Raw genomic sequence first — 14,432 nt, forward strand, 5'->3', positions numbered from 1 at the left:
AAATGCAAGAGTTTTAATATTTCAGTAGTGTTTTGTCGTGGTTTATCTTATCACAGTTACATTCTCTTGATGTTTCAAAGTTCATTTTGAATTTCTTTCGTGAAATGCAAGAGTTGGTATATTTCAGTAGTGTTTTGTTGTGGTTTAGCTTGTCACAGTTACATTCTCTTGATTTTTTAAAGTTCATTTTGGATTTCTTTCATTGAAATGCAAGAGTTGGAATATTTTAGTAGTGTTTTATCGTGGTTTGCCTTGTCACAGTTTCATTCTCTTGATTTTTCGAAGTTCATTTTGGATTTCTTTTGTGTAATGCAAGAGTTGGAATATTTCAGTAGTGTTTTGTTGTGATTTACCTTGTCACAGTTACATTATCTTGGTTTTCAAAGTTAATTTTTGGATTTCTTTCGTTGAAATTCAAGAGTTGGAATATTTCAGTAGTGTTTTTTATGGTTTACCTTGTCACTGCTACATTCTATTGATTTTTCAAAGTTCATTTTTGAATTTCTTTCGTTGAAATGCAAGAGTTGGAATATTTCAGTAGTGTTTTGTTGTGCTTTACCTTGTCACTTTTACATTATCTTGATTTTCCAAAGTTCATTTTGGATTTCTTTCGTTGAAATGCAAGAGTTGGAATATTTCAGTAGTGTTTTGTCGTGATTTACCTTGCAAAGTTTACTTTGGATTTCTTTCGTTGAAATGCAAAAGTTAGAATATTTTAATAGTGTTTTGTTGTGGTTTTCCTTTCCACAGTTATATTCTCTTGATTTTTCAAAGATCATTTTGTATTTCTTTCATTGAAATGCAAGAGTTGGAATATTTCAGTAGTGTTTTGTCGTGGTTTACCTTGTCATACTTAAATTCTCTTGATTTTTCAAAGTTCATTTTGGATTTCTTTCGTTGAAATGCAAGAGTTGGAATATTTCAGTAGTGTTTTGTTATGGTTTACCTTGTCAAAGTCACATTCGCTTGATTTTTCAAAGTTCATTTTGGATTTCTTTCGTTGAAATGCAAGAGTTGGAATATTTCAGTAGTGTTTGTCGTGGTTTACCTTGTCACAGTTACATTCTCTTGATTTTTCATAGTTTATTTTGAATTTTTTTCGTTGAAATACAAGAGTTGGAATATTTCAGTAGTGTTTTGATATGGTTTACCTTGTCACAGTTACATTCTTCTGATTTTTCAAAGTTTATTTTGGATTTCTTGCGTTGAAATGCAAGAGTTGGAATATGTCAGTACTGTTTTGTCGTGGTTTACCTTGTCACAGTGACATTCTCTTGATTTTTCAAAGTTCATTTTGGATTTCTTTCGTTGAAATGCAAGAGTTGGAATATTTCAGTAGTGTTTTGTTATGCTTTACCTTGTTACAGTTACATTCTCTTGATTTTTCAAAGTTCATTTTGGATTTCTTTCGTTGTAATGCAAGAGTTTTAATATTTCAGTAGTGTTTTGTTGTGCTTTACCTTATCACATTACATTCTCTTGATTTTTTAAAGTTCATTTTGGATTTCTTTCATTGAAATGCATGAGCTGGAATATTTCAGTAGTGTTTTGTTGTGCTTTACCTTGTCACAGTTATATTCTCTTGATTTTTCAAAGTTCATTTGGATTTCTTTCGTAGAAATGCAAGAGTTGAGCAAGAGATTCAAAATTAACTTTGAAACATCAAGAGAATGTAACTGACTAGGTAAACCAGTACAAAACACCACTGAAATATTCCAACTCTTGCATTTCAACGAAAGAAATTCAAAATGAACTTTGAAAAATCATGAGAATGTAACTAAGACAGGGTAAACCCCGACAAAAGACTACTGAAATATTCGAACTCTTGCATTTCACGAAAGAAATTCAAAATGAACTTTGAAACATCAAGAGAATGTAACTGTGACAAGGTAAACGACGACAAAACACTATTGAAATATTCCAACTCTTGCATTTCAATGAAAAAAATTCAAAATGAACTTTGAAAAATCAAGAGAACGTAACTGTGACAAGGTAAACCACGATAAAACACTACTGAAATATTCCGACTCTTGCATTTCAACGAAAGAAATTCAAAATGAACTTTGAAAAATCAAGAGAATGTAACTGTGACAAGGTAAACCACAACAAAACACTACCGAAATAACCCAACTCTTGCATTTCAACGAAAGAAATCCAAAATGAACTTCGAAAAAATCAAGAGAATGTAACTGTGACAAGGTAAACCACGACAAAACACTACTGAAATATTTCAACTCTTGCATTTCAATGAAAGAAATCAAAAAAGAACTTTGAAAAATCAAGAGAATGTGACTGCGAAAAGGTAAACCATAAAAAAACACTAATGCAATATTCCAACTCTTGCATTTCAACGAAAGAAATTCCAAAATGAACTATAACAAATCAAGAGAATGTAAGTGTGACAAGGTAAATCACAACAAAACACTACTGAAATATTCCAACTCTTGCATTTCAACGAAAGAAATCCAAAATGAACTTTGGAAAATCAAGAGAATGTAAGTGTGACAAGCAAAACCATGACAAAACACTACTTAAATATTCCAACTCTTGCATTTCAACGAAAGAAATCGGAATTGAACTTTTAAAATCAAGAGAATGTAACTGTGACAAGGTAAACCACGACAAAACACTACTGAAATATTCCAACTCTTGCATTTCAACGAAAGAAATCCAAAATGAACTTTGAAACATAAAGAGAATGTAGCTGTGATAAGGTAAAGCACAACAAGACACCACTGAAATATTCCAACTCTTGCATTTCAACAAAAGAAATCCAAAATGAACTTTGAAAAATCAAGAGAATGTAAGTGTGACAAGGTAAACTACGACAAAACACTACTGAAATATTGCAACTCTTGCATTTCAACGAAAGAAATCCAAAATAAACTTTGAAAAATCAAGAGAATGTAACAGTGACAAGGTAAAGCACAACAAAACACAATTGAAATATTCCAACTCTTGCATTTCAGCGAAAGAAATCCAAAATGAACTTTTAAAAATTAAGAGAATGTAGTAGTGACAAGGTAAACCACGACAAAACACTACTGAAATATTCCAACTCTTGCATTTCTACGAAATAAATCCAAAATGAACTTTGAAAAATCAAGAGAATGTAACTGTGACAAGGTAAACCACGACAAAACACTACTGAAATATTCCAACTCTTGCATTTCAAGGAAAGAAATCCAAAATGAAATTTGAAAAATCAAGGAAATGTAACTGTGACAAGGTAAAGCACAACAAAACACTACTGAAATGTTCCAACTCATGCATTTCAATGAAAGAAATCTAAAATGAACTTTGAAAAAACAAGAGAATGTAACTGTGACAAGGTAAAGCACAACAAAACACTACTGAAATATTCCAACTCTTGCATTTCAATGATAGAAATCCAAAACAAACATTGAAAAATCAAGAAAATGTAATTGTGACAAGGTAAAGCACAACAAAACACTACTGAAATATACCAACTCTTGCATTTCAATGAAAGAAATCCAAATGAACTTTGAAAAATCAAGAGAATGTAACTTTGATAAGGTAAAGCACAACAAAACACTACTGAAATATTCCAGCTCTTGCATTTCAACGAAAGAAATTCAAAATGAACTTTGAAAAATCAAGAGAATGTAACTGTGACAAGGTAAACCACGACGAAACACTAATGGTGGGAGGGGGATCCAAAAAGCTGGGGGGCCCTTTTGTGTCTCAAAATGCGCAAATAAAAAAGTATTAAAAAATGGGGGACCTTTGGGGCCTTGGGGGCCCGGGGGCACTTTGAGGTCGGGGGGGGGGGGGCTTTGAGGGCTTGGGGGCCCATTGGGGAGCGGAGAGGGGGCCATTTGGTGGCCCGTGGGGCCTCTGGGGACTGGGGGCCTTTGGGGTTGGGGTAGGGGACCTCACAAATCACAACACTGTTCAAATGGAACTGGTGTATTATAACGACCACAGAGTTTCACCCGAAATCATCTTCTAAATCATCTTCTAAAATCATCTTCTAAAAAGTCTCAAAGTGTTTCGCCCAAATAATCCCTAAACGTAATTTCTGCGTGTTCCTTTTGTTTTGGCATCCCTGCGCTGTCAAATTTGAAATTCCGAGGAAACCCTTTCCCGCGTTAATCTCTTCATCTCTAAGGTATTCCTAGCTACACTATTGTGGCTTCGATAGAATATTAATTTTATCGCCAAGTCTAATGACCTGAGAAAATATTTAAAAAATAAAATATTAATTTATCTTTTTAGAGTCCCGTATAATTCCTAGGAAACAAGTGATGTCATTTCTAATTCCCCTTTCGTGAATCAATAATTCCCCTTAGAAACAACAAATAAATTCTCCTTTCTTGGATCAATAGTTCCCCTTAGAAACAACAAATTAATTCCCCTTTCGTGAATCAATAATTCTTGCATTTCAACTATTGCATTTCAACGAAAGAAATCCGAAATGAACTTTGAAAAATCTAGAGAATGTAACTGTGACAAGGTAAACCACGACAAAACACTACTGAAATATTCCAACTCTTGCATTTCAACGAAAGAAATCCAAAATGAACTTTGAAAAATCAAGAGAATGTATCTGTGGTAAGGTAAAGCACAACAAAACACTACTGAAATATTCAAACTCTTGCATTTCAACGAAAGAAATCCAAACTGAATTTTGAAAAATCACGAGAATATAAGTGTGACAAGGTAAACTACGACAAAACACTACTGAAATATTCCAACTCTTGCATTTCAAAGAAAGAAATCCAAAATGACCTTTGAAAAATCTAAAGAATATAACTGTGACTTGGTAAACCACAACAAAACACAATTGAAATATTCCAACTCTTGCATTTCAGCGAAAGAAATCCAAAATGAACTTTGAAAAATTAAGAGAATGTAGCAGTGACAATTTAAACCACGACAAAACACTACTGAAATATTCCAACTCTTGCATTTCTACGAAAGAAATCCAAAATGAACTTTGAAAAATCAAGAGAATGTAACTGTGACAAAGTAAAGCACAACAAAATACTACTGAAATATTCCAACTCTTGCATTTCAAGGAAATAAATCCAAAATGAACTTTGAAAAATCAAGGGAATGTAACTGTGACAAGGTAAACCACGACAAAACACTACTGAAATGTTCCAACTCATGCATTTCAATGAAAGAAATCTAAAATGAACTTTGAAAAACCAAGAGAATGTAACTGTGATAAGGTAAAGCACAACAAAACACTACTGAAATATTCAAACTCTTGCATTTCAACGAAAGAAATCCAAAATGAACTTTGAAAAATCAATAGAATGTAACTGTTACAATGTAAAGCACAACAAAACACTACTGAAATATTCCAACTCATGCATTTCAATGAAAGAAATACAAAATGAACTTTGAAAAATCAACAGATTGTAACTGTGACAAGGTAAACCACAACAAAACACTACTGAAATATTCCAACTCTTGCATTTCAATGAAAGAAATTCAAAATGAACTTTGATAAATCAAGAGAATGTAACTGTGACAAGGTAAACCACGACGAAACACTAATGGTGGGAGGGGGATCCAAAAAGCTGGGGGGCTCTTTTGTGTCTCAAAATGCGCAAATAAAAAAGTATTAAAAAATGGGGGACCTTTGGGGCCGTGGGGCCCGGGGGCCCTTTGGGGTCGGGGGGAGCTTTGAGGGCTCAGAGGGCCCGGTGGGGAGGGGGAGGGGGCCATTAGGTGGCCCGTGGGGCCTTTAGGGCCTGGGGGGGCCTTTGGGGTTGGGTTTGGGGTAGAGGACTTCACAACACTGTTCAAATAGAACTAGTGTATTATAACGACCACAGAGTTTTATCCCACATCATCTTTTAAATCATTTTCTAAAATCATCTTCTAAAATGTCTCAAACTGTTTCACCTAAATAATCCCTAAACGTAATTTCTGCGTGTTCCTTTTGTTTTGCCATCCCTGCGCTGTCACATTTGAAATTCCTAGGAAACACTTTCCCGCGTTAATCTCTTCATATCTAAGATGTTCCTAGCTATACTATTATGGCTTCGATAGAATATTAATTTTATCGCTAAGTCTAATGACCTGAGAAAATATTTAAAAAATAGAATATTAATTTATCTCTTTAGAGTCCCGTATAATTCCTAGGAAACAAGTGATGTCATTTCTAATTCCCCTTTCGTGAATCAATAATTCCCCTTAGAAACAACAAATAAATTCCCCTTTCGTGGATCAATAATTCCCCTTAGAAACAACAAATTAATTCCCCTTTCGTGAATCAATAATTCCCCTCGATTATTTTTTATTTTATTTATTTATTTATTTATTACCCGTCAAAAAAAGGTAGAAAAGACGGAGTATCACTAAAAAAGAAAAAAAAAAATTACAACACATTACACATAATCGAACAAATTACAAAGACGAGAAACAAAAACTCAATTATACACTGCACTGCAGGTATGTAAGAAATTACTTTTTAAACTCCCAGTACTGAAGAAACATAAGCAATATGATTGATAACTTCAATTCAACTAACCTAACCTACAGCAAAATACTTGATAACTTCAATTCATAATCAACGGACTCAATCAACTAGTCTAAATATGATGCGAGACAGTAAAGAGACTAAATATGACAAGAGATGTGCAAATAAAATTAAATGGACAAGGATTTACTGCCTTAGCAAACGGTACCAAGGGTGGGAAGAGACTTTCTCGTTTTACCGTTTAATTTTTTCAATTATAGCTACCGTTGGGTCCGCAATTTTAAAATTTTTATGAAGGCGCGAATTTCTGGTCCACGGCGGGAGCCGCAACAAGAACTTCGCATACTGAAAAAATTAATATATAAATCAATTTCTCGGAAATCCTCTCCCCTTCATTTTTGTAAATCGATTTCTCGGAAATCCACTTCTCCCTCTTGCCCTAGATCAATACATTCCCCACCGTCAATGCGCATGTGCAAACTTCGCTCTGGAGTCATTACACCTAGACAAACAACAACAAATCAATTGACCTTGACCCCATTAGACTCGATCGATAATCCTTGAATAAATCATGTCACGTCGGCGTTGGACTAAATTGTAGATGGCAGCACGGTGTTCTCGTGGGGCTGGTACCCCTTTTCCTACTGACACTCACTTGTACAGAATTGTTTGTGTTTGCTTTAAGTTTTAATTCTGCTCCTTACTTTCAGTCGAAAAACTTATTTTTTATTTAATCATGGTTACGGCGGTAGCTACAACCTAGTATAGAACAAACCACGGCCCAAAGTAAAAAAAAACGTGTTTTAATAAAAATAGGCTGGAGAGAAAAGATTGCCATTTTAGCTTACTTAGGAGTTTTAACTTTTATTTTGATTACTCTCCATTGTAAATTCATTTTAAAGCTCCATTTAACCAGTTATATTCATTTGTTGTTTCTTAAGCTTTAAAGTGATGGATAATTGTGTATCACTTATTATAAAGGAGTGGCGGTGGGTCATTGTGTCGGAGGGGGGATTCTATATGCCTCAAAAAATGCATTTGAATACCCAAACTATCTAAATCTCAATGAACCTTTAGATAAATATAGAAAAGAGTTGGGTGAGGGAGCTAAAGGTAGGAATTAATCTTTAATCTCCCTTCATTTAACTAAGCCCGAATAAAAGTGTTACGGGGTGTTATCTCCCTTCTTATTGCATAAGTATGTTGTTTTTTTTTGTAGCGTACATTTCATTTCTAATTCTTTCAGGCAAAAAAGATGGAGGAGTAAAGGAGAAGGGGGCTATTCATGACCAAATTCTGGAAATTTACGAGGAGGGGGGAAATATTGTGGCGTCATTTAACAAGTATACTTATCGAGATTTCAAACAATCAGGTAACAGAATCAATTAATTAGGATATCATATCAAACAGTTCATGGCCGCGAACCGGAATTGAGGAACGACTCGGCCAAATAGCAACCGAAATAGCAACCCAAAATATAATTTTTTTTACTTTTATAACTTTAATAAATCAAATAATATTAACATTTTGATTACTAAATATCAGTATATGTAAATTAAACCGACAATGTACATTCATTTGTATTTTTTAAGTAAAAGTGCAAATTTTGTTCTGGCCTTGGGAAGGCATAGGGGTTTTGCGCCCAACTTATGTTAAATTCTGCTCGTTTTGAGTTTGACTCGGTTAATTATTGTAATTTCTTCGGTTTCATTTATTTATCGATGCTGATTTGTGGTAATTTCACGCTTGGTAGATTATTTGATTTTATTTTTGCTCATTTTTTGTTTAATGGAGTTCTTATCTTTTCTTTGAAAAACTTATTTTGTGGAAAAAGTTTTTTAAATTAATTTCTGTTCGTTTTATATTGACATAGTCCTTTCAGGGAAAGAGAAAATAATACTTTAAATCTATTCTTTTTTTAAGACTTTATAGTTTGGCGTTCTATATGTATGCTGGAGGACAATTTTCTTTCACGATTAGCAGCACATACCCTTTTAAAAGTCTAGACACAGATGTTAGCGCTTAGCTTAGTTCTATACCTCCTTTACTTGTCCTGAAATGGAAAACTTGATGCTATTCGCAAAAAAATCTGTTTGCCTTCCTTGATACCTTGGATATACTTGCGATATTTTGAATTCGCTAAATTTTAAGAGCAGAAATGGGAGGGTTGGCGTGGGAGGGTGGGAGTGGAAGGGGGATTAGTTGCCCTCAAATCACTTTCGACTATTAAAAAGGGCATCAGCTCTTTCTATTTTCAATCGAATGAACCCTTTTCGAAGTTCCCACGACAACTACTTCCATACAAAGTGCCCTGGTCTAAACAACAACAACAACAAAAAATAAACATACATTATACACACTTCGATCTTTACTGTAAAAATGTCAAGCCTTCCAATCACTTTCGACTATTAAAAAGGGCACTAGGCCTTTCCACTTCCAATCGAATGAGCCCTTTTGGAAACGAGAACGCTTTCTATAAACACTTTATATGTCCTCAGGGTATAAATTACAACCCTTACCCTTAAGTTCTGTTAGGGTGGTTGTCATCCTCTAAGACCGAATTTCCAGAATTTTCTACTACGTTAAACAATATGGCTATCTTAAAATTTTGATTAGATGTGTTTGGGGAAATGGTGGGCGTGAGGGGGGTGTTAGTCGCCTTCCAATCACTTTTGACTATTAAAAAGGACACAAGCCACTCCAGTTTCCAATTGAATCAGTGCGTTTCGAAGTTTCTACCACAACTTCTTCGATACGAAGTGCCCTGCTCTAAAGGAAAAAATTAATAAATAATACATTGTGCCAACATCGTTCTTATATGCCCCCAGGGCATAACTTAAAACCCTTGCCCTGAGGGTTGTGGGGGAGTGTCCTACTCTTTACTTAGTCCCCGTTTCTTGTCTCGTTCTCGAGTGTCCCCGTTCTTTACTTAGGCAGCGCGATCTTGCTGCCTATGATTTATGCAACAACTTTCTATATAAACCTTATATGCCCCAGGGCATAACTTACAACCCTTGCCCTGAGGGCTGTGGGGGGAGTGGGTTGTCATCCTTAAAAACCTAATTTCCAAAACTTTCAACTACGTTGAATAAAATGGCTATCTAAAAATTTTGATTGGATTTGTTTGGGGAAAAGGTGGGCGTGAGAGGGGGGTTAGCTGCCCTCCAATCACTATCAAATATTAAAAAGGATACTATCCCTTTGAATTTAAAATCGACTGAGCCGTTTTTCAAGTTTCTACTATAAAGATTTCAATAAAAACCTTATATGCCCCAAGGGCATAACTTATAATCCTTGCCCCGAGGGTTGTGGGGGAGTGTCCTCCTCAAAAATATATTCTCTTCTATTTCTAGAAAAAAAAACACATTGTGCCCACATCGTTCTTAACTTAGCCTAGGATTTTGTTTTGTTTGCATAATTTTTGTTTATATTTCAGCAAAGAAAATATGGTTTTGAGAGCAAAGTATGACAAATCTGAAGTGTCAGTTATTCCAAACGCCTTTGATGCTTCACACTTCAAGCCAGATCCAAGTCAAAGAGATCCTTCCAAAAGTGAGTTTACTGACTTCCCGGTTTGATTCATCCAATAGACTGGTTTCGTTTAGAATGTGCCTCAACCGAGTGTAATGATTTTATAAATATTTTTTATAAATTGTTATTATAAAGGTTTACATTTTAAATAAAATCTTTATTAAAATTATATTAACTAATTGATTTTAAATAATTTTGCTTAAATTCAATTAAATTGCATTTTAAATGACAAATTTAAAAATTACATTTTTGTGCATTAAAATCGTACATTTAAAAGGGATTTGGTCAAATTGGCTTATAAGAAACTATTCATTATTCAGAGAGTCAAAATGACCTCTAATTAATTGTCTATTATTTGATGCTCAAAACAATCCACAACAAGAAAAATTCACTGGCATGAAAAACAAGGGAAGTCGCTGCAACCTATTAAATTCTGCATGGGAAGCATTTTTTTTCGTTTTTTTCATCCGCAGCTAGCTGGGCATTGGAATATCATAGAGAGCTGTTTAAGAGCTCATTTTAAAGTAAATTGCTTCATATAGTCACATTTTTAGTTAACAAAAATAATATTTAAAATAAAATCTGTTTTTATTAATAAAAAACGTATTTTCGTAAACAAGATGATGGTATCATTGCTGCAGCGGTAGCGGCAACCTAGTATAAGACAAACATGACCCACATACTAACTTTAATATTTGCCTCAAACCCCTAAAAATGGTGTCAGATCGAAACAAAAAGTATAGACCTACCATCACAAATGCCGTGGGTCGAAAACTATACAGGAAACCTTCCATATCTTGACTTTAAAAACAAGGGAAGTCCATTAGTTTATATGTATAAAAGGCAGGAAGTCCTTAGAAAGATGATATAAAATATGTACAACTGAGGACTAATTATAATAAAGAGCGAACTCTAGCCCATAACTGAAATATCAGAATAATTCCTCAAATGTAAGGTGATGCAACCTACTTATCTTTTGACAAGATAATAGAACATAAGCATCTTTTGAAAAGTTGTTTCTCGGGGGTATGATGCTGTACTTGACTGACTTCACTGCCTTATTTCTTTTGGTTCGTCTTTGACTATTCCAACTGAGAAAAAGTCATATGCTTTTCCGGTATGTAATTATCTTTGAAAAATTTCTTTCTCGTGAAGGATCTCTAGATGAAACCTTTTATAGTAAATTTAAGTCATAATGGTAGAAAATGATACGGCATTAGAACAACAAGAGCAATTACAGTAGTAAGACATCATTATTACAGAGTGACTCGAAGTTCAATCTTCCTTGTCAGGGCGAGAGTCCTATAGCCATTTACCTTTGGTAACTGTTTATAGATGAGTAGTTTTGGGATTGATGATATTATATATATAGACATTACCCGTGCCGTCCCAGCGGCAGGTTTTATAGATTACAGAAATGTCTCGTAGTTTAGTTATTATTTTCAGAAAGGTATGAAATAATCACTTTTCCTGAAACCGGTTCTTGAGCTTTCTTGAATTAGATGTCTATATTTCAAAATTATACTCCAATTCGTAATCACTAGGTAAATAAACTCTCAAAAAGAATAAAGTTCGGGCGAACATTTCTTGAAATGTGTAAAAATTTGGTAAACTAAATTAAGCTTTGTGGGAAGTTGGAGCTAGTGTCACAGTTGTCGTTTAGAGAGGGGAGCTCCTACGACCTTTGTGGAGAGAATACAATTTCTAAATTGTTGTCATCAGGACATTACAAGAAGGGGTTGTTGAATTTTAAAGAAGCTTGATTGGTTTCTTTAGAGTAAATTCTTAGATTGAAAGAGGTAATGGAGTAGCAAGGCTTTTGGGGACCAGAACACAATCTGAGATTTTTTTGGGGAGGCGGAAGAGAAAGACCTATAAAAGCTCGTCATCAGTTCAGTTACTGTAAGGGATTGAATCGCGTTCAAACTTATTTAAAAGTAAGATTAATTGCCCCAGTTGCTTTTTTTGTGGATCTGTTATTCATTTTGGCCTCTCTGGGGAAACTTTGTCTTGGGTCGTTTCAAATTGATGTTTTCTCATTAGTATAAACTTTAACATGTCCTTCACTATATCACGCTTCGAATATCGCCATTGAGTCTTCTTCATACTTCATCCAAATAATATTTAGTTCTTTGTAGACACCCTCGATTTATAACGTATTAATTTATATATACTTTTACGTCATTTATGATTGTATCCTACGTTTATCACGTAATTCATCATCTTGTATACGAAAATGAAGTTCTTTGCCAGAAATTTAATTTAATTTTAAATACTATATTTTGTTAACTAAAAAGCGAGTAGATGTAGCAATTTCCTTTAAAATGAGCCCTTTAGCAGTCTCTATGATGTTCCAGTGCGCCGCTAGCAGCAGAGAAGTAGAAAACGAAAAAAGATGCTTTGCATGCAAAACAGTGGTCTTCAATGTTGTTCAAGGATGTTCCTTGTTGTTCAAGCCAAGGGACAATAAGTTTCCTGTATATGGTTTTTAGCCGAGCCGATTCTAATGGTGTACTGTTTACTTCGATCTGACACCAGTTTTAGGGGGTTTCAGGCATCATTTTTGTTACTATTTGTTGTTTTCATCTTTTACTAGGTTGCACCTACTGCTGCAACCACGATTCAAACCCTTCTTACGACTGGATTGCTTCTTTTTACTTCTATCTGACACCATTTTTAGGGTTTCAGGCTTTTTTTTTATACTATTGGCTGTGTTCGTCTTTTATAGGTTGCAGCTAATGCTACAATCAGGATTAGGACTCTTCTGACGACTAGATTGCCGCTAGAAATAAAATTAGACCATCATGTTAATTTAAGTTTTCTGTAATTTTAACTGGGTAAGAACGTTTATTGTTGTCATTATGGGAAAGTAGCAATATTAATTGTAGTAGCAGTGTTAATGCTGTTATCATCCCTATTATTATTGTTTTTATTTTTAAGTTTCCTTATGGCTTTTTTAGTACCCTTTTCATTTGGACTAGCTCGATGCTAGGAAAAGAATTCACGTTCTTCTTAATTCAATATTTCTGCAATCTTAACTGTAAAAGAAGCCTTTATAATGACTTTGTTTTCACAACGAGCTTTCATCATTAAGATTAATCAAAATAAGAGTTACCATCGTTTATCGGTCAGCTTTAAATAGCGAATCATCCTCAGTTGACAGCTTCTTACAAACGCCTTTTTAATTTTCGGTTACTATGGGCTATAGTTCGTTCTTTACTAGATTGCCGCCAAGGGGACAACTATGATTCACAAGCAAAGGAAATCTAAGTTCTGGAAATGATAGTTTCAGTTCAATATATTAGAAATGGAGCGCCGTTTTTGACTATATGCATCCAGATAAGTGAACTTGATAAATGAATTGAGGGTCGAACATTAGAAAGAGTTCAAAACCAAGTCATTCTATCAAATCTGTAATTTTCTTTTTTTTTGTAATTTTGTACTCTTGAACATGAGTAAAATTCTATATCTTCACCAAATCGAAAATATGGATAAAACTTCTCTGATTTAGAGAACTGTTTATTGTCACAGCTTCATTAAGCACTTACTAATTGGAATACACAGCTAGCAAATAGAGTATATTCCGAACCTTCTAAAATTTGATCCTTCTACCGAAGGATCAAATTTCCCTCTTAAAATTCATTTTAAAAAGAAAGGAAATTTAATTGTAAATTTAAAGTTTATTGAAAATTGATCTTTTATTGGCAGAGATCAATTTAATCAGTGTTAATCTATGAGGCAATTGTGGGATATATTAGGCAAGAATTAGTCACAATTGTTAACCGAAATTTAAAAAAGGCATTTTGAAAGAAAAAAAAAATATCAAGTAATCAGTAATCACCATTTAGATGTCATACAGGAAAGGTAACTGTCATTTTGGCTAATCTGAATAGTAAAATTTCATTGCGACAACAAATTTAAAAGATTTTCAAAAAATGCCCAAAACGAAATGGACGGTTGCTCGAAATGAAAATTATTAGTAAAGACGTCAGGTTAAAAGTAGAATAGCTAAGGCCCAGGATGTTTTTTTTCACAGTTGAAAAAAGTTTGGAAGACTAGGAAGATAAGTCTGCGAACCAAGATTAGAATATTGGAAGCTACAATGATGATAGTGGTCAAATATGGATCCGAAGTATAGGGGCTCCGAAAAATGGAGGAAGATTTGCTAGACGTTTTCCATAGAAATTGTCTACGGATCGTTTTGGGTACCAGACTGACTGACTGTATCTCAAAGCTTGTCGTCCTTCAGCCACTCCGGGCCTGCGAAAGCGATTTAGTGTTCATTGATTTTCAAGCCTATTCTTGCACCCTGAGCTGTCAAAACATAAAAAAAATAAAAATGAAAAACGTCGTTTATTTTGGTAACATTTTCATCTAGGACGCTCAAATCATCAGCATAATCCAAGTCTAGAATAGTTTTATTTCCCATTTGATTCCATGATCT

At 34.2% G+C, this 14,432-nt stretch overlaps 1 protein-coding gene across 1 annotated transcript in view; it reads left to right on the top strand.

The window, feature by feature from the left end:
- The window catches only part of LOC148956394 (phosphatidylinositol N-acetylglucosaminyltransferase subunit A-like), a 181,843-nt gene that overhangs the window by 82,508 nt on the left and 84,903 nt on the right, over window positions 1-14,432 (top strand). The window contains exon 5 of the mRNA XM_089090666.1: window positions 9,894-10,009. Within this exon, the coding sequence (XP_088946792.1) occupies window positions 9,894-10,009 (116 nt within the window). The remainder of the gene's footprint in view (window positions 1-9,893; window positions 10,010-14,432) is intronic.

This window comes from Artemia sp. Qi Xiang Cuo, chromosome 1, assembly GCF_049724085.1.
Source record: "Artemia sp. Qi Xiang Cuo chromosome 1, ASM4972408v1, whole genome shotgun sequence".
NCBI lineage: Eukaryota > Metazoa > Arthropoda > Branchiopoda > Anostraca > Artemiidae > Artemia > Artemia sp. Qi Xiang Cuo.